General features: G+C 46.0%; 1 protein-coding gene across 1 annotated transcript in view; it reads left to right on the top strand.

The window, feature by feature from the left end:
* Positions 1-1,726: 1,726 nt before the first annotated feature.
* Positions 1,727-21,498, top strand: part of LOC149320586 (uncharacterized) — a 31,207-nt gene continuing 11,435 nt past the window's right edge. The window contains exons 1-5 of the mRNA XM_089500033.1: positions 1,727-1,815; positions 2,380-2,906; positions 5,218-5,340; positions 6,946-7,069; positions 8,469-9,140. Coding sequence (XP_089356159.1) covers positions 2,454-2,906; positions 5,218-5,340; positions 6,946-7,069; positions 8,469-9,140 — 1,372 coding nt within the window. The 5' untranslated portion in view covers positions 1,727-1,815; positions 2,380-2,453. The remainder of the gene's footprint in view (positions 1,816-2,379; positions 2,907-5,217; positions 5,341-6,945; positions 7,070-8,468; positions 9,141-21,498) is intronic.

Genomic DNA, 21,498 nt, shown 5'->3' with positions numbered 1-21,498 from the left:
GGCCTGAGATCACATCTGCTTTGAAGCTCCTTTCTTGGCTGAATTAGGATGAAGCTTCTTTTCTCCTTCCAGGAATCTCAGCGGCTCCTCGGCATCTTCAAGGTATAGAGAATTTATCAAGAACATCAGCAACAGGGGAGGATTGGAAAAATAGTTGCCTTGGTTCTCTTGCTGACCCTATTGTATATTTAGGGAGTTGTTTGTTGTTTCTCATCTCTGTCCTTAAAATGAAACACTAAACGTTTAATTAATTAGCATCTGGTTAAGAGGGCTGCGCCCTAAATCAAAAGAGGATTTAAAGGCCCAATAGTATGACCACGTAATTTGGTGGCACATTCTAACTCACTCACACAACTATATAAATATGTGAAGTCAAAGGCTTTCATGGTCGGCATCCATAATTTTTTGTGGGTTTTTCGGGCTCTGTGGCCATGTTCTAGAAGAGTTTCTTCCTGACATTTCGCCAGCATCTGTAGCTGGCATCTTCAGAGAATTTTCTGAAGATGCCAGCCATATTTCTGAAGATGCCAGCCACAGATGCTGGCGAAATGTCAGGAAGAAACTCTTCTAGAACATGGCCACAGAGCCTGAAAAACCCACAAAAACTATATAAATATGCTTTATAACCTGAGACTTTAATGCCACTCTAAATTGCATCTGAAGGAGTGGGTTTATTTCCATGTGGATATTCCCAATTTTGTGGAAAACAATTATGGCAGCCCTACTCCCAAACTCTGTTCCTCCAACTGCTTTGGGCTTCAGCTCCCAGAAGCCTCAGCTACTTTGGCCAATGATCAAGGATTCTGGGAGCTGAAGTCCAAAAGTCTGGAGGCACAGAGTTTGGGGACCACTGCTTTAAACATTACCCTTCCAGAGCAACTACTGTTGTTATTAGTCAGTTTATTGTTGTGTGCCTTTTAAGTCAGAGGGCCAGTGTGAATGGTCTACTGGTTTGAGTGTGGACTGAGCTCCAAAACACACTGCAGAAATAATCCAGTTTGAGACCGCTTTAACTGCCCTGGCTCAGTGCTAGGGAGTTCTAGCTCTGGTGCCACAGTAAAACGACAATACCCAGGATTCCCTAGCACTGAGCCAGGGCAGTTAAAGCAGTCGCAAACTGGATCATTTCTGCAGTGTGTTTTGGACCTAAGACACTGGGAGGCCAGGGATTTTAATATGTTATAATTTAATTTATAATTGTTTTAACTCCTCAAATTGTTTAATTATATATATATATATATATATATATATTGTTTTTAATTACATTGTTTTACATATGTGTCGCTCGCCGCCTTGAGCTGGGAGAAAGGCGGGATATAAGAAAATAATAATAACAATAGTAATGGAAACCCAGTGGAGTGACCTTGGGCAAGTCACACTCTCTCAGCCTCAGAGGATGGCAGTGGCAAACCCCCTCTGAGTAAGAAAACTCCGGAAGACAACAAGCCATTAAGACTCAGTGTTTCCAAAACCTTCGTCCTCCAGATGTTTTGGACTTCATCTCCCAGAATTCCTGATTGTTGGCCCCGCTGGCTAAGGATTCTGGGAGTTGAAGTCCAAAAAAACCCAAACAAACATGGAGGACCAAAGTTTGACAACCCCTGCTTTAAGCCTTTTCTGACTGGAAAGGGTTAAAACGAGAGAGGAGAGAAATTCCTAGAGAGGAAAGGAAACGAGAGCGGAAGTGGAGGCGACAGAAGCAGGAGTCGCGCTCCACTATAGAGCACTTCCTCTTCCGGTAGAGGCTAACGAGAGGAGGGCTAGAGCGGTGCTTCCTCTTCCAGCCGAGAAGGGAGCTGGGTTTAACTCTTTCTGGTGAGTTGCCTTTGGGGAAGGCAGGGTCTTTAGTGTTAAGGGCTGTGTGTGTGTGTTGTGTGCCTTCAAGTTCTGCCAGGTCCTTCCTCCCAAATCTAACCTACAGCACCTAGTCTTCATTAGTGGTCTGCCATCCAAGTGCTATCCAGGGCTGACCCTGCTTAGCTTCCAAGATCAGACTGAATCTGGTAACTTTCAGGTGTTTAGTATTAAGGGGTGTGTTTGTGTTTCCTTCATATTCTGCCATTCCAGCGCCTGGTGTGTCGTTTTTTGTGGGTTTTGGGGGCTCTGTGGCCATGTTCTAGCAGAGTCTCTTTCTGACGTTTGGCCAGCATCTGCGGCTGGCATCTTCAGAGAATGCTTTGCCTGGAAAAAGTTGGGTGTATATATACTGTGTGAGCCTGGGAATGCAGGAGTGATTTGCATGCGTGTTGTTCTGTGCTGATGGCTGGCCTCAGGCTGGGAGGATAATGCAAAAGAGGATTAATGACCGGTCTGTTTTGACTAAAATATTGTCCTGCTCTGAGTGTATTGACAAGAGTTCGTGTTTTCTTTTCTCCGCAGCACTTGGTGTCCTTCTCAGATGAGTTATTGCTGTGGCAGGATCTGGCAAAAGAAAGGGAAGCGCTCCTTCCGCTATGTTGGAGACCACCTTGGATTGTGGGCTGAAGATGGAACAGCAAGATATGGCTTGCTCTGACGTAGGCATAGGCCTCCGGATCATTCAGGTTGGCAGCAGTGGAGAATTCTGGGGAAGAACGGTACAGAAAGCCTTGGACAAGGCTCCCGCAGACATACAGCGCCAGCGCTTCAGGCAGTTCCGTTACCAGGAGACCAAGGGACCCCGAGAGGTTTGCAACCAACTCCACACTCTCTGCCACCAGTGGCTGCAGCCAGAGCGACACACGAAAAATCACATCCTGGACCTGGTGATCCTGGAACAGTTCATGGCCATCCTTCCCAAAGAGCTGGAGAGCTGGGTCAGGGAATGTGGAGCAGAGACCAGTTCCCAGGCGGTAGCCCTGGCTGAAAGATTCCTTCTGAGTCAAGCAGAGGGGAGGAAGCAGGAAGTGAAGCAGGAAGTGAAGCAGGTGAGAGCATCCCATCCTGGTGGATCCATGGGGTTGAGAACAAACAGCGGTGGCTGGGGAGTTCTGGAGTTGGTGAACATTTTCTGTGATTCATGTATTGCTGAGGCACACTTTTCTATTTATCGTGTGCCTGTGCATTCTTCTAGATACATTGAATGATGCAGCTAGGATTGGCCTCTGGGCTGAAATCTAGAGCCCTGGAGTCAGTTGAGGGTGGCAACCCATGTAACTACCCAGAAATCAAAAGATGAGGAGGTGGTAATAAAGCTGTTTAGTGTCAGCACCCATCCCAACATTGGCCGGTTACACACCGGCAGTTTAGTGCATGACGAGCACGCACTAGGGTTACAAAAGGGCGGTGCTTCCGCACCGCCCTAACCCTAGTGCGTGCCCGTCACGCACTAAACGGCGGCGGCCCTTCCATATGGCTGCCGCCGTGAGGACGTCACGGCCGTGCCGCCTCTAGACGGGGCGGCGCGGACGTGACGTCCTCAATCCGCGGCAGGGCGCCTAGGGCGCCCTTTCTACAGACCAGGAAGGAGCTCCGTTTCAGAGCTCCTTCCTGGTCCGCGGCACTGCTTTGCTTCGCTGGGCGCAGCCCCAAGGACACCCCTTTTCAGGCTGCGGGGAAGCGGCGTTTTGCTGCTTCCCCGCAGCCCGAAAAGCGGCGGATCGGGGCCTCAGCGGCTGCCGGTGTAGCCACTGAAGCCCCGATACTCCGGGGGAAGGGGCAGGTCCAGACCGCCCCAAATGGGCAGTCTATAACCCGCCATTGGGATGCTAAGACTGACATTGATTACCCCATCATCTTTTCTTCCTCTCTTTAGAAGAACAAACATCTAGATGGTGTCTCTCTCTGTCTCTCTCACAGTGTGAACACTATTTGAACACCATCTAGATGTTTATTCTTCTTTAAAATACAATTTATTGATTGATTTATTTATTACTTTAAAATACAATCCCATATATATATATATATATATATATTAAATATAGGTTGAGTCACCCTTATCCAGAATTCTGAAATTTGAAATATTCTGAAAAGCAAAAAAATTTTCATAGGTGGATGAGATTGTGACACCTTTGCTTTCTGATGGTTCAGTGTAGACAAATTTTGTTTCATGCACAAAATTATTTAAAAATATTGTGTAAAATTACCTTCAGGCTATGTGTATGTTAGGTTTATATGAAACATAAATGAATTTTGTTTTTAGACTTCAGCCCCATCTCCCAGATATCTTATGTACATATAAGCAAAAACAGGTATTCCAAAATCCAAAAAATAATTGAAATCCAAAACAATTCTGATCCCAAGCATTTTGGATAAAGGAGACTCAACCTGTATTTTTCTTGCTTTGAAAACATATGGACCTGAACCCTATTATTACTTCCAACTAAACTAGGTCCATTGAATCAAGAGTTCCCTCCATAGTGACTCACTATTCAGCAATGGATTCAGTGGGGGTTCTCTAGTTGGGCCCAACCAGTAGGGTTCACACTGTGAGATCTAGATTTACAACCCGACAGTGCTTGTTCTTGGAAATTTTACTTTTTTGGATCATGAGGGATTCTGAGAGTTGCATTTCAAAAAAGCAACATTCCCACATTATGCTTTCCCCAAGTGACTGCATTTAGCTTTAAAGTAGCACAAAAAACTCCAATTGTAAAAAGAATCCAATACCTTGGACTGCTAAAAAGACAAATGAATGGGTCTTAGAGTATGTCAAGCCTGAATTCTCACTAGAAACCAAGATAACTAAACTGAGGTTGGTGTACTTTGAAGATATCATGGGATGATGTGACTCACTGGAAAAGTGAGTCACATATATACAGGCCAAAATAAGGCTGCTTCGGGTCACTTTGGAGGTATGCTGTTTCAATTATGCATACATACTAAGAGTCTTGAAGCTGTGCTAAAGCTGCGCTCTAGCCCTTAGAACTGGATCATAGCATTGGCACGGCTTCTGGACTCTTGGTATGCATGCATCATTTAAACAGCATAATTCCAAAGTGACCCGAAGCAGCTTTATTTTGGCCTGTCTGTATGGGGCCATAAATGTTCAGTAAAGTGGATGGCAATAGGAAAAGAGGAAGATCATATTACAGATAAATACAGTAAAAGAAGCTGTGGACTGAGCAGGGTAGTGGATAATTGGGTCTCTTGGAGGTCTCTCATTCCTAATGTGATACTACTTGAGTTTTTCTAATTTCGGACATTATCAAAGAATATGAACCCCATGATGATCTGTACTCATCCTTTTTCTGATTATTCTCTCTCTCTGCTCCATGGGATGCTCCCTGTCCTCCTCAGGAGCCAGTCACATTTCTGGAAGTGTCCACCGATCTCCGTGAGCCAGAGAAGCTTCCATGTACACCAGTGATACCATCCCTTCATAGTAGTGGAGCGGAAGTGGTTTCTGAACAGATGGATCAGGTAGGTGGAGGATAGGCTTGCCATATCCCGCCTGGGGGCGGGACTTTCCCGGTTTGGGGCGGGTCTGCACGGTCCCGCCCCGGTTTGGCCCCACCACCGGGACGCCCCCCCAGTGAGGCCCTGGAGGCGGCTCCGCGTCAGGGGAGTCCTCCAAGGCTTCTCTGGGGCTTGGGAGACGCTGTCTCCCAGGCTCCAGGGAGGCCCTGGAGGCGGCTCCGCAGCAGGGGAGTCCTCCAAGGCTTCACTGGGGCTTGGGAGATGCTGTCTCCCAGGCCCCAGCCAGGCCTTGGGCAAAAACGGAGCCCAGTCGGGGGGGAAAAAGCCTCCCTGAGGGGAGAATTCCTTCTCCGCCTGGGCTCTGTCCTTGGTGAGAACGGAGCCCAGGCGGAGAAGGAATCCTCCCTTCGGCAAGGATTCTTTTCCCCCTGGTCTCCGTTGGCAAAAACGGAGAACAGGGGGAAAAGAAAGCCTCCCTGAGGGGAGGATTCCTTCTCCACCTGGGCTCCGTCCTTGTTGAGAACGGAGCCCAGGCGGAGAAGGAATCCTCCCCTCAGTGAGGCTCATTTGTCCCGGTTTGGAGGTCCTGACTAATGGCAACCCTAGTGGAGTAACTTTTTTGGGCTGAAACTGAAGAACATTGGTTGCCCTGCACATCTACCTGAAATAATCTTTATTTTTCTTTCTATGGGAGGTATCAGCAAGAGAGACTGTGAATGCTCTTTGTTCAAACAAGGCAGGACAACACCCAGCAACAAGGCAGTCCCTGCCATTGGGGAAAGTATGGCAGTTGCCATAGACTAGAGGTTTGGAAGGTAGTAAAAAGGGTGGCCAGTTGTTATTTACTTTGTTATAAGGAGCATATAACTGTGCTACTGAAACAGCTCTTCTGGCTGCCAATCCATTTCCAAGCAGATTTCAAGGTGCTAGTTATGAGCTTTAAAGCTATGCATGGCTTGGGCCAAAACTATTTAAAGAGCTGTATCTTCCTGTAGAGCCTGCCCAAGTTCTAAGGTCCTTGTGGGAGGATTACTTTCATTTTCACAACTATCAGAGGCACATTTGGTGAGGCCATGGAAGATAGCTGTTTTGGTTCCACAGTTTAGGGCAGCCACTCTTTTAAACTTTCGCAGTGTATACTTTGAGAGCCTGAATGATGTAGTGGTTTTAGCATTGGGCTCTGGAGACCAGGGTTCAAATCCTCATTTGGATATGGTACTGCATGTCTTGACTTTACAGAGGGGTGCCACTTGCTGCTCTGCCTCAGTCACCACAATGTCTTGAACCAGCCCTGTCTAAAGATGTCATAGATTCTATTTCTTGCACATCTTCCCTGGACTTGAAACATCCATTCTCTTCCCATCTTGATGCCATCAAAACTCCCTGTTTGTGAATGTTTTTAAACGGGCAGGAGTTATGTTGCTCTCTGGGTACTGTGCAACTGCAATTCCCAGCTTTCTTCACTATTGTTTTTGCTGTTCAGGGCTGATGGGAGTTGTAGTTAAATAACATCAGGACAGGACCCACTTCCTCACTTTAATTGTCTTTCCTGAAAATGAGAACTGTGAAATTAACCAATGTGTATGAGGGTGTTTTGTTCTTTTTTAGGATCTAGGGCCCTGCAAGGAGGAGGCTGTGTACTTCAGTGAGGAGGACTGGGGCCAGCTGAGTCTGGATCAACAAACCTCCTGTCAGGAAGTTGTGGAGAAGTGGGGAGGCACAGCCTCTCTAGGTAAGATTCCATTGCATTTCTCTTGGAATACCAATTTACAAGAGACAAACTAGTAATTGCAGAGCTTAGATGAAGCAATTTTTGAACTACAGTTCCCAGAATCTACTGCAGGCATGGCCACTAACTGCTAGTTGGGGTACTCTCTGAGAATTTTCTGGAAAGATGTCTATGTAGGCAGAGGATGTGGAAGTGCAACCCTCTAAGGTCTGGAGGTCTAATTCTGCCCCCATAGTCTCCCACAATTATCTATCCCTGATTTAGCTGCCCAACATCCCTTTAGAAACATTCTAGTTCTAAGACCACGTGCTAAATTTCATAACCAGAATCTGAGCATAACCATCATCCAGCGTCCATTCTCATTTAATGTCAAAACAGAAAGGATTATTTATTGTGTGACTGTGCAACTGTTGAAGCTAGGCGCTACAGTGGCCCCTTGGGAAATCTCTAAGTCTCCTCCCTAGCTATAACTTTCTGCAACAGATATTTCCACCCCTAAAAAATTGGAGTGGGGGCATTTTCACCAGGTTTTTGGGCCAACTTCCAAGCTACTTCCAGCTTAAAGAAAGGCCTCTCCTGAGTCTAAAACAGCCTGCTCGACATGGCAAAATTACCCCTCCCTATACTCTGTAGAGGGGAATTTTTTTTAAAAAAAATTGCTTGGATCATGGACTGGATCACAAAATTAGCCCTGGGACTACATGCAGCCTGGGGCTCACATTTTATCCACTCTTAGTATAATGCAGTGGTTCCCAACCTTTTCTATGCCCCACACCCCAAGGAAATGTTTGATTAATGTTTGCACCCCCTCCAAAACTAATATCACATTTGAAGACGAAGAAGGCTCATTTCTAACTTTCAAACCGCAAGGTGAACCACATACAATACTGCTAGTGAAACTGAACTTTAAAAAATAAGCTTTTATTTCTGCATAAAATGCCAATCTAAATTGAGCAATTAGATTCTAATTTATTTGGAGGTCTTTAAACAGAGTTTAAACAGGGGTATTGATTGTGAATTGCATGGCAGGGGGTTTGACTGGATAGCCCTTGTGGTCTCTTCCAACTATGATTCTAAATTGTAAAATTCTCTCCTTTAGATTAAATAAAAAATGTAACAACTGTCTGTGCAACACAGCCACCTACTACCACTTCTCAAGGCACAGTGGGAACTGGCTGAGTAATGATTTGTGACTTGTCCCTTGAGAACACCAACCACTCTTTGTTGCACTCACACTTCCTGAAATTCTCTCTCTCACCCCCTGAAGGTGCAGGCACTCCAGATGGGAAACCCCTATTTAATACCTGATAACTTTCTCTTATTTTGTTGCTTCCAACAGCAATTATTTCAGTCTTTAAAAAATCTTGTACCATTTGGTTCTTGTCCCCCCCCCCCCCCCCAGGAACTGATGGGCAGGAGAGTGAGAACAAAGGAGAACAACATAGGATGGTTTTGGAAAGAGCCAGAAGAACAATGTGGGAAGATCAGAGTACAAAAGCTGAAACAAAAGAGACAAGGAGGAACAAAACATCCGCTGCTCAGGGTGGTGATATCTCTGAAACCCCCACCCAGGAAAAAAACAATAAAGGAAAGGATGGGAGTTGGTGCCTTGTGTGTGGGAAAAGCTTCAGTAGTAAATCGAGCCTTAATCTTCATATGAGAACGCACACAGGGGAGAAACCATATAAATGCTTGGACTGTGGAAAAAGCTTTGGTCAGAGTGCACACCTTACATCACACCAAAGAATCCACACAGGCGAGAAACCATATGTATGCTTGGAGTGTGGAAAGAGCTTCAGCCAAAAAATAACCCTCACTTTTCATCAAGGAAGTCACACAGGGGAGAAGCCATATAAGTGTCCAGAGTGTGATAAAACCTATAGTCGAAAGTCCTACCTGACTAGACATCAGCGCAGTCATACAAGAGGAAAACCCTACAAATGCTTGAAATGTGGGAAGTGTTTTAGTCACAGCCAGAATCTCCATTCACATCAGAGAATCCACCAAGGAGAGAAACCATACAAATGCCTGGAATGTGACAAGAGCTTCAATCAGAAGACAAACCTCACCAGGCATCGAAGAACTCACCTAGCAGAGAAACTGTAGAGCTGTCGAGAATGGAGGATAGAAAACAAGCTTCTTTTTGAAATAGACTCAAAAAAGATGCATCTCTTTAGCTCAGGATAGGGACATCAGGAAATAGAGAGAAGCAGTGGAAAAGGGGTGAGCATGTTGTGTGTTGGAAAGTTTTAGTAGTAACTCATAAGCATCTAAGAAGAGTTAATAATAAATAATAATAATAAATAATAATAAATTTTATTTCTACCCCGCCCTTCCAAGAAATGATCAGGGCGGCTTACAAAGTTATAAAAACATTACAATACAGGTTAAAAATTCAATAAGCAATTAAAACCATTATTACAAAGACAGGAACAGGAAACGATAAGATAAAAAATACATATATCAGGGGCAGAAGAAAAATGCAAAACGTTCATCGATCCAGGGTCAGAAAGGAAAAAAGGGGCAGGAAAAACAGACAAACAAATTAAGGTGGGAAGGCCAGCCGGAATAGATATGTTTTCAGCTGTTTTTTAAAAACATCTAATGAGGCGGCGGAGCGAAGCTCTGCAGGGAGCTTATTCCAAAGTAAAGGGGCAGCAGTAGTAAAAGCCCTCTGTGAGGTCCGAGTAAGATTAGACCTAGGGACCTCCAACAATTTAGTCCCAGATGTTCTGAGTGTGCGGGGTGGATTATGTGGGGAGAGGCGGTCCTCCAAGTACCCTGGGCCCAAGCCATTTAGGGCTTTATAGGTCAAAACCAACACCTTGTATTGAGCTCGGAAGCGAATAGGCAGCCAGTGAAGATCTTTTAAGATAGGTGTTATATGGTCCGACCTGGAGCTACCAGCGACCAATCTGGCTGCCATATTCTGCACTAATTGCAGCTTCCGAGTTTGGTACAAGGGTTGCCCCATGTAGAGCGCATTGCAGAAATCCAATCGAGAGGTTACCAAAGCATGTACAACAGATTCTAGGTCCTTTCGGTCCAGGTAGGGACGCAGCTGGCGTATCAGCCGAAGCTGATAACAGGCACTCCTGACCGTCGCATCCACCTGAGAAGTCAGCTGGAGCGACGAATCAAGGAGTACTCCCAAGCTGCGCACCGAGTCCTTCAGGGGGAGCGTGACCCCGTTCAGGGCCGGGAGACAGATCTCACCACCAGGAACCGGGGAGCCTATCACCAGTACTTCCGTTTTCCCTGGATTCACACTGAGTTTGTTCTCCCTCATCCAGCCCATTACTGACGCCAAGCAGGCATCTAGAGGAGAGATGCCATCCTTAGTTACTGCATCAGTCGGAGACATAGAGAAGATTATCTGGGTGTCATCAGCGTACTGATAACACCGCGCCCCATGTCTCCGGATGATCTCTCCCAGCGGCTTCATGTAAATGTTAAATAGCATAGGGGACAAAATCGCTCCCTGAGGGACACCAGATGTCAGGGCCCTCCTGTCGGAGCGACAGTCCCCCAGCTCCACCATCTGGGATCTGCCCGAGAGGTAGGAACGGAACCACTGCAAAGCAGTGCCCCCAATTCCCAACTCCCTCAGGCGTCCCAGAAGGATACCATGGTCAATGGTATCGAAGGCCGCTGAGATGTCCAAGAGCACTAACAGGGACACGCTCCCCCTGTCCATGCCCAGACGGAGATCATCAACTAAGGCGACCATGGCAGTCTCAACTCCATAGCCCGCCCGGAAGCCAGTTTGAAATGGGTCCAGAAAATCGGTGTCGTCCAAGATCGACTGAAGCTGGAAGGCGACTGCTCTCTCGATCACCTTCCCTAAGAAAGGTAGCAGCGAGATGGGTCTATAATTATTGTAAAGCAGGGGGTCTAAGGAGGGCTTCTTTAGCAGGGGTTTAACCACTGCTAATTTTAATTTAGATGGAAACTGGCCCTCACTTAGAGATGTATTGATTATGTGATGCAACATTAGTCGCACCACATCTCCCCCCTGAGCTGCCAACCATGAGGGACAGGGATCAAGAGAGCAAGTCGTCCTCCTAACACTTCGGAGGATCTTGTCCACTTCATCGGTACTAACAAACTCAAAGTGATCCAGTATAACAGGGACCACGGACGCTTCGGACACCTCTCCTATAGGATCTGCACAAAGACTGGTGTCGAGATCAGCCCTTACCCGAGAGATTTTATCCGCAAAGAAGTTGTTAAAATCGTCGCAGCAGGCTTTAGATGGCTCCAGGATAGGGCTCAAGGTGGGAGGGAGCCGAGTTAGCTCCCTCACAACCCTGAACAGCTCTGCCGGACGCGACTCTGCGGACGCAATACGTGCAGCATAGAAAGAATTCTTCGCTGCACGTATTGCCACTCCATAGGCTCTTAAATGAGAGCAAAGGAGTGTCCTGTCAGACAAGCGCTGATGTCTTCGCCATTTGTGCTCTAGTCGTTGCGCGACCCGCTTCCTTGCCCTGAGATCTTCCGTATACCAGGGTTGTTTATTGGAAGCAGGCCGGAAAGGACGCTTGGGAGCGATGCTGTGTATAGCCCTAGAGAGATTAGTATCCCAGATGTCGACTAGGGCATCAACAGAATCGCCGTCAGAGCCAGTCGTATACCCCCCTAGGGCTTCTTGGAACCTTATGGGTTCCATCAGCCTTCGAGGGTGGACCATCCTAATAGGTCCGCCACCCCCGGGAGGGTTAATGGTAGGAGCCTTGATTCTAGCCTCAACCAGGAAATGATCCATCCATGACAAGGGAGAGACGTTAGAAATCTCTACCCACGGAGCCTCCATGTCCGTGCTGAAGATCACATCAAGAGTATTACCAGCACAATGAGTTGGCCCTGAGACCAGTTGAGACAGGCCCATGGCTGCCATGGTAGTCATGAACTCCCGAGCCGCACCTGTTGGAATATCACTGGCCTCGAAAGGGATGTTGAGGTCCCCCAGGACAAGAAGCCTAGGGGACTCCAACACCAGTTCCGAGACCAGCTGTGTCAGCTCGGCCAGGGAGTCTGTTAGCGCACGGGGTGGCTGGTAGACCAACAGAATCCCTAGACTGTCACTGGCCTTCAGGGACAGGTAAATACATTCAATGTGATCTGTTTTCCGGACTGGGATCCTGGTTAAGGAAAGAGTGTTTTTATGGACCAAGGCAACACCGCCCCCCCCGCCCACCTAACCTGATCTGGTCCTTAACTGAGTACCCGGCTGGAAGGGCCTGGGCCCACACTGCCTCACTCTCAGGCCCCAGCCAGGTCTCAGTGATGCACGCCAGGTCACAGTTTTTATCTTGCAAAAGATCATACACAATGTGGGTCTTATTTTTTATAGACCTGGCGTTGCATAGGAGCAGAAACAGGGTTTGTGGTACGACTGGGCTGACCCTCAGGCCTCTTTGGTTAGGAAAGTGGAAGGAAGGAGAGATAGGTATCACACATCGATCTCCCCTTCCGTCTAAACACCTATCCACAGTCCTACCGCCATACCTCCCCTTACCCCGCACAACCTCAATTGGGGCTCCCATTACATATGCATCCGCCACCACAGTTGGCCTCCCATATCCCATTCCCACCCCACAACCGACAAAGTCTAATAATAACAATAAAACCCCGCAGCAACAAAGGAAGACAGCAGAAGTTGTCATTCCTAATAACACTAACTAATCCAAAAATTACCCCAAATTATAAAAAACCCAGCTCAAACCATAACAAACTGGCGAGCAAATAGATTCCTGTCCCCTGGGGCACAGCAAAATTCTGTGTAGTCCAACATCTATCTGCAATGGCCAGGTGGATGCATTGGGTAACTGGCAATAGAGGTTTCCCACTCATCCACACCACAAATAGTACGTATATGGGTGCATATTGTCTCTGAAACTGGAAGTAAGAGATAGTATCTTGATTAGTAGCCATTAGAAGGCGTATCTTCCATGAATCTAAACCCCTGTCACAGCCATTCAGGTTGTCTTTCACCCATAATTTAACTGTGAGGATGTTGGAATCATTGAATTATGATCATAGAATCACGTTTGAAGAGATCCCAAGGGCCATCCAGTTCAATGACCTGCTGTGCAGCAAGTCACAATGTAAGCACCCCCCAATAGATGCCCACCCAGCGTCTGCTTAAAAACCTCCAAAAAGGGAGACTCCACCACACTCTGAGGCAGCGTATTCCACTGTTAGAAAGTTCTTCTTGATGTCTGGGTGGAATATCTTCTTTAGATATTTGCTCCATTGTAGATTTCCTCCATCTTAAGTATCATAGAATCATGTTCATTCAGTCCATCAGTTGGGGATGGAGCAAGCTTGTTTTCTGCTGCTCCTGAGAATCAGACACGGAGCAGTGGATTTAAGCTACAGGAAAAGAGATTCCACCTAAACATTAAGAAGAACTTTCTGATCATAAGAGCTGTTCAACTATGGAACATGCTACCTCAGAAAGTGATGGAGTCTCATTTTTTCATAGAATCATAGGCCCGAGACAGACAGGCAAAAAACGGACGTGGCTGCAGCAATTTAAGGGTTAGGGACCACGCACCAACCACACAATACCTAACCCTAAAACATGCTGGCGACAGCATCATGGCAGCGTCCCATCCACACAGGCGCCACCGTGATATCATGCACGTGCCGCATCCAAACGGCATGGCACAGGCATGATATCTCCACAGCGGCCTGGCTGCGGCGTGAAAAGGAGCTCCGTTTTGGAGAGGATCGTTCCCACAGCAACCACACAGCCGCAGGAATGATCCTGAGGAGAAAGGGGCCGCCCATGAGTGTACAGTGGCATGAAGCCCATAGAAACCCCTTTTCCAGGCCGCACTCCATTTTGCCGCTTCTCTTTGACCTGGAAAAACACCAGATTGGGGCCACAGGGCTGCCGGTGAGGCTGCCCTGGCCCCAATCCAGCAGAAAAAGGGTGGTAGGGCTAGGATCATAGATTTTCATAGAGTTGGAAGAGACCTCAAGGGCCATCCAGTCCAACCCCATTCTGCCATGCAGGAACTCACAATCAAAGCATCCCCAACAGAGGCATCCAGCCTCTGTTTAAAGACCTGCAAGGAAGAAGACTCCCATCATCCTCTGAGGGAGTGTGTTCCAATGTCAAACAGCCCTTACTGTCAGGAAGTTCCTCCTAATGTTGAGGTGGAATCTCTTCCTGTAGCTTGCATCCATTGTTCCAGGTCCTGTTCTCCGGAGCTCTATGATTCTTGCCATTTGAACCCATTAATTTATGTCCTAGCAGAAAACGAGCTCACACTATCTTCTACATGACTTGCTTTCAGATATTTCAAGATGGCTACCCCATCACAACTAAGGTGGAGTCTCCTCCTCCTTTGGAGGTTTTTAAACAGAGGCTGGATGGCCATCTGTCAGAAGTGCTTTCCTCGTGTCTTTGTGCATGGCAGGGTGTTGGACTGGATGGCCATTGAGATCTTTTCCAAGTCTATGGTTCCTGATCAGGCTAAATGTACCCAGTTCCCTGTTCCATTGCCCATCTTGAATTCTAGACCTTTGATTATTTGGGTCTCTTTGATCTTAAGATCCTCCAGCTTGTCAGTATCCCTCTTGAACGGTGGTGCCCAGACGCAGTTACAGTTCAGGTCAGACCCAAAATAGTTTTCATATCCAAATAGCCAAGGCCTGCTTTAACAACAAAACAAGCCCTCCCAACAAGCCCATGTTCCCCTCAAAGATGAAAACATGGGGAAATTGTCCAAAAATTAAAATAGAAATTATTCTATATCAGACTGGGAATGTTAGTATAGTTCATCGGATTACATTGGGGTAGGGTGAGGCAACACACACACACACACACACACACACACTGTGGTATAGTGGCTTGAGCGCTCGACTAGGACTCGGGGGAGGGGAAGGGTTCGAATCCCGCCTCAGTCATGGACACCCATTGGGTAACCTTAGGCAAGTCACACTCAGCCTCAGAGGATGGCAATGGTAAACCCCTTCTGAACATATCTTGCCAAGAAAAAACCCATGATAGGGTTGCCTTAGGGTCGCCATAAGTTAGAAACAACTTGAAGGCACACAATACACGACACAGGGTGAGCCAATTCCCCATTTAGCCATGGAAACCCACTGAGTGATTTCTGGTGAATCACGTTCTCAGCCCCAGCAAACCCTGTGATAGCCTTAGTCTTGCCATAAGTCAGAAAATAACTTGAAGGTACACAGCAACAGGGTGAGAATAGTCCCTGCCCTCCTTGCAGTTGCCCAGCCCTATTGTAGAGTGTACTGTACTTGGAAAGCCAGTCCCAGAAGCACTGTTTGAGAAGAGCAAATGACAGATGACATCCACCCTCTATTTAAAAACCTCCAAAGAAGGAGACTACCATATGCTGAGGTAGCCTATTTCACTGTCAAACAGGGGTGGGGGGGGGACAGTTTTATTGGGGATTTTTTTTTTGTTTGTTTAAACTGGTTATGTCAGTTTAAACCAGGTCTCTCCCCTTCCCCATTAATGTATAGGATTACACCAGTATAGGACTAAATCAGAAAATGTAGTCGCAAAACACAGTTCTGATGTTATGGCCACTAACATAAATAATAATTGTTCTTTAAAATGTGCTCCTTTAAAGGAGGTTGTTTTGGTTGAATTTACATCGATGCAAGGATTTGTTTCTGAATGGCACTTCTTACGCTATAAAATAAGTTAATTAAAAAGAAGCAACTGGCACTGGATACAAAGAACAGCTGCTAATAAGCTGTTAAGATTAAAATGTTTAAATGCAAACAGTCATTGCCGTTCCAGTAAGAGGGCTGGAAAATATAGTCATCCCTCCATATCCACAAACTTTTTATCCCTGGCTTGAAAATATTTTTAAAATATATAAATCCCCAAAAGCAGACCTTGATTTTGCCATTTTATGTAAGAGACACCATTTCACTATGCCATTGCATTGAATGTGACTTGAACGTTCACCAATTTTGGTATCCAGGGTGGTGGTGGTCCTGGAACTAAACCCCAGCTGATACCATGGTCCCACTGTAGTAATAATATCCAGACCTTTTTTAAAAAAGAATAATCAATTAAAATCCTAGGGGTGTTTTTTTAAGACATTTGCTTTAAGCCAAGCATTAAACCAGCCATCCCTCTATCCTAGCCTTTGTTTTAGAATAAAGGGGTGTTTGAAAAAATTACTTTATAAATCTACAATCCCTGAAGTGAAATGACCAGTGTCTGTCCAGGGCAGGACTTCTGGGAATATTGGTGCCATTGTATCTTGTGAATGAATAGATGACACAGGTCGCCTCTCCTAGCACTGTGTGTGGACTGGCAAAAGAAAATGATGCCGGGGAGATGGTTCATGAGCATGTACTGAAAAATGTAGGAGAATAAAGCTTTAAAGTTACCTGGTCTATTTTGTTGCTTACAACTGTAGGTCAGACTTGGAGATGGACAGCCCTCGCATTCCATAAGTGAAGTTCTGGAGATTGGGAATTTGTACCCTGATTTTCTAGAAACGTTCTGATGACTGTGAGTGCCCGTAATGCAAAATGTTCTAAGCTACTACTTCTGACAACAAACTTTTCAAAGGAGTTTATCATATGGGATACTAAGGCGCGTTACAAACGCGCACAAAGTATGCGCTCTGCGCATACTAGGGTTAGAAAGGGGCATGCTAGGGTTAGGAAGGGTCTTAGCTTCTTCACGGCCCCTGACCCTAGTACGCGCAGAGCGCATACTAAATGGCGGCCCCCGTCCACACGGGGGCCGCCATTTTGACGTCTCGGACGCACAGCGTCCAGACGTGGTGTGCCTGAAGTGACTCCTCAAGTGCGCGCCTCATGCCTCACGGCACCACTTCCAGGGGCCAAAAAGGAGCGCCATTTTGGCTCTCCTTTTTAGCTGCACCGGGAAGCCTTGCGGTCTGGCCGCTGGGCCTTCTCGGCGTAGCTAATGATGGCGGCAGCAGACCGCCCTCTTTAGGGCAGTCTGTAACGTGCCTAAGTGCCCAAATCTCGTGCAGAAACTGGATTTAAATATCCCATAAAAGTGGGATTGTTTTCAGACACATCGGGGGCAGTGAGTATTAATCCGGCATTAACCTGGGAAAATCCCAAACGTAAAAAGTGGCCAATTTTGTCCACTTTCTGTGCAGGCCAATGTTGGATTAAAGCTCAATGCTGTCGATGTGTCTGAAAACGATTCTGCTTTTGAGGAATTTGTCCACTTTCTGTGTGGGTTAATTTCTGATGAATGCTCAATGCATCTGAAAAAGATCCCGCTTTGGTGGATTTAAATCCCATTTCTGCACGGGATTTGGCTGATTCCCTCCCGTGTGATAAACTCCATACATTTTAAAGAGGCAATGAGAAATGGAGTGTCTCATTGATTTAGGTTTGGGGAAAGTATTCATTTGCAGCCGTTTGTTTGTTTGTTTGTTTTCTATCCCAACCCAAATTGGCTTACAGTATCAATTAAAACATATTTGACAGACCTACAAAGTAACTGAAACTAATGAAGTAAGCCAAGTCAGGATATGGCAAAGTTTAATTAGCTTTAATATTTTCATATATATAGCTAATACAATGCGTTCTTGTTGCTGTGCACGTTCAAGTTGTTTCTGACTTATGATGACACTAAGTTTTGTTCACAGCTAACAACAACAGAGCAGTTCAACTTGTGGGTTCAGACATGGCATGAGGTTCTGTTAAGGCAGAATATAGTTGGGATCCCAGATTTTTTTTCTTTTACCCTGGTGAGAGGAGGACCAAAATGCTGCGGAAAGCAGCAGGTGGTCTCCATTCAGAACTTGGGAAAGGTAGTTTTTGGACCACAACTGTCAGAATCCACTGACCTACTCGGTTGAGGGATTTCGGGAGCTATGGTCCAAAAAGGTAACTTGTTGGCTGCTGGAGATTCTGGGAACTGTCATCCAAAATCCAAGTAACTTTTCCAAAATCTGGCTTCATGTTACTGCTTTTACTAATTAATTTCTTCATACTTACTCCGAAGTAGAGTAGTTAAAGTCAGTAAACAATATGTGGGATTGCAGGGTTTGATTCCTAAAGATAAGAGATTTCTTTCATAGAATGTTGTACTCTACAAAAGTACCTTTCCCAAGCTCTGGCTTCATGTTACATCCAGCTTACACTGCCTACTTAATTTCTTTTTTGCATTTACTCACCAATAGATGTCACCATAGCACCGGATTGCCTCTTTTCATTCCTAAACACAGATTTCTCCTGTGGATTCTGTAAGCTGTCATCACAAAAAAGGAATTTTTCCAAGCTCTGGTCTTCTAAGAGTTAACTCAGCCTTCTCCCTCCCACCTCACCCCTCCCATCCTATCACCTTTGGCCATGTTTTGAACCCAAATCTCCACCCTCCCCAGAGTAAGCAGAGGAAGTATGGGAAATGTAGTCCAGTTCTTCCTGGGTTGACCTTGTTGTGTTTCCTTTCAGCTCTGCACTTGACTGCTTGGTCTTCGGATCGATGGAATCCGTCTTCCTCTAATGCTTTGTCCTCCCAACCTTGGACTCCATCTCTCATCAGCCTCAGGTAGGACTCCAACTCCCATTAGCCCCAGTAGAGTGGCTGAGGAATTATGGGGGCATGGTGATGGCTGAAGAATTATGGGCGGTGTAGTTCAATGCATGTAGTAGGTATAGTTCAGTGCCTCTCAAGGTCATCTTGATGCAGGGATGAGGAATGGGAGAGATTTGGAGTGATGCTGCAGGTGGGGGATAATAGGACCTGTGATCCCATGCACACACACACCTGGAGAGGGACAGATTTGGGGGGGAGAAGGCTGGATGACGTGAATCAAAGGAGGTGGGCTCTGAGAGAGGAAGGACATCTGCAGCAGATGCAGGGAGGTGGCTTTCTGCTTCCTTCCCCACAGCTGAGCAGCCTGCTTCTGAGCAGCCCCTGCCCCCTTTCTGTGGGGCCGGGAGAGGAGGGAGTGGTGGTGCCCTTTGTTTCCTCAAGGCTGCAGGACCTGGTGAGTTTCTCCCCCTCCATCAGCTCCCTGAGCATTTTGGCTGAAGGAAGTCACAGAACTGCAAAGAAAAGAGAGTGGGAGGGCGGAGAGAAATGCAAGGCAGGAAAGCCTGTGGAAGGGTGGGTGGGTGGGTGTCCACCTGCCTGCCTGCCTTCCAGGTCACCTGTATAGTGACCCCAGAAATATGCACAGGTTTACTTAGACAAGGAAACCTAAGACGTTCCTCTGAAATTGAGTCTGCAGTAGCTGGGATGTATTGGCGGCCTCCCATCCAAGGACTAACTAGCATTGATCCTGCTTAGCTTCCACAGTCAGCCAGCATCTGGTGCCTTGAGTACTGAGAGGCTCATGGAGGGAGGTGAGCTCAGGCAATGAATCTCTCCCACACATACACACACATGCATTTTGTTGTTTCAAGGCACCAGCACATGCACACCCTACCATGGAGAGCAGCCCAGTTTAAAAAAGCAAAACCCAAATCTAATACAAAATGCCATCTTTTGATGTTGGAATATATAGAATCAAAGAATCATAGTACTGACAGAGAACTCAAGGGCCACCCAGTCCAACACCCAAACATCCTCGACAGATAGCAATCTAGCTTCTGTTTGAAAACCTACAGAGAAGGAGATTCCACTAAACTTCAAGGCAGAATTTTCAACTGCTGAATAGATCTTGCTGTCAGGATGTTCTTCCTAAGGTTTAGGTGGAATCTCTTTTCTGGTAGTTTGAATCTATTGGTCTGTGTCCTAGTCTCTGCAGCACCAGAAAACAGACTTCTTTGTTATCAAGTGAGCCCTTAGTATCTGCTGGGGTTTGGATCCAGGAACAACCACACACACCCCTATGAATATCAAAATCCATAGGTGCTCAAGTCCTATTATATACAGTGTAGACACATTCCAGTTTGCCCACATCTTTCTTGAATTGCGGTGCCCAAAGCTGGACACTGTATTCCAAAGTGAGGTCTGGCCAAAGCAGAATAGAAGTGTCAAGGTATGCCATTGAGTATTAAAATTAGGATTGTCCATACCATCATTACTTCCTATTTCTATGTATGGTTGTGAATTGTGTTAGAATAATGCAAGTAATTTTATTTCCCATCACCATGTATGGATGTGAGAGCTTCCCTCCACCTCTCCTAGCATTATTGTTTGTTTTTTTGCAACAAGTGTGCCTTCTCATGATGTGATCAAAGTATGCCAGCCTCAATTTAGTCATCTTGAACATAGAGAGATCTTGTAGCACCTTTGAGGCTAACAAAGAAAGAAATTGGCAGCATGAGCTTTCGTAGACTTCAGTCTACCTCTTCAATTCATCTGAGGAAGTAAACTGAAGTCTACGAAAGCTCATGCTGCCAATTTCTTTCTTTCAGTTAGTGTCAAAGGTGCTACAAGATCTCTCTGTGTACTGATTCTACAGACTTACATGGCTATATCTTTGAATTAGTCATCCTGGGTTGTCTTTTTGGCTGTCCATGGTCTTCTCAGCACTCATTTTTAAGATTGTTGATGTGCTTTCCTCTTATTTTCACTCCTCATTCTTCTGTGTCCAAGCCTGCTTTTAGTTTTCTGGAAGCTATTATCCATTTTAAAAAGGTAACTTCCCAAGCTCTGCCAATAAGGAAATGTTTTAGGTCCAAATGGGATGGAAGGGGGCTGGGGGGACCAATGGGAGTCTGAGCCTGATGTTTATGATGTAAATTAGCTCTTTCTCTGCCCTCTCAAATGAACAAAGGGAACAGCCCCCAGTGCCCCAAAAGGAACAAAGATGGAAAAAGACAGGAAGGGAGGTTTAAGCTTTAGAAAAATCTCATGTTTGGCAGTGTGGAGGATACTCAGGTGATCAAATGCAGGTTTAGACAATTTGCTCCTATATAAAGTACCATATGCAAAGGGGTCTTGCAGCCCCTTTGAGACTAACTGATAGAATTTGGTAGCATGAGCTTTCCTACTTCCTCAGAAGTAGCCTCAAGTCTACAAAAACTCATGCTACAGCTTCTTTCTTTTAGTTAGTCTCAAACGGGCTGCAAGATCCCTTTGCACACTAATTTTTCAGACTAGCACATCAATAAAGTCTTTGAATAAAGTACTATGTTTATTGACTCCTTCTAGGTCCAATATAGCTCTCGAACTGTATGTGTGTGTATACATACACTCTCTCTCTCTCTCTCTCTCTCTCTCTCTCTCTGTGTGTGTGTGTGTATGTGTGTGTGTGTGTATCAACTCAAAAGATTGGAGTAGCATGTAAAAATTCCAGCAATCCATCCTACAGAGGAGACCCAATCCAGATAAGCCTTGTCCTTGACTTCCTTGTATCTTGGGAGACTGAGGAATACTTATATTATTGCTATCCAGGGGATAATCATGTTGGCTTGTTACACCACAGCCAACGAAGAAGCTGCTGTTGTTGTGGTGGCGGTGTGCCTTCAAGTTGTTCCTG

This window comes from Sceloporus occidentalis, unplaced genomic scaffold, assembly GCF_023333645.1.
Source record: "Sceloporus occidentalis isolate IW3139 unplaced genomic scaffold, rSceOcc1.0.p SCAF_1, whole genome shotgun sequence".
NCBI classification, from domain to species: Eukaryota; Metazoa; Chordata; class Lepidosauria; order Squamata; family Phrynosomatidae; genus Sceloporus; species Sceloporus occidentalis.
Note: the sequence above shows the minus strand (reverse complement) of the source record. Positions and strands in the feature narration are given on the sequence as shown.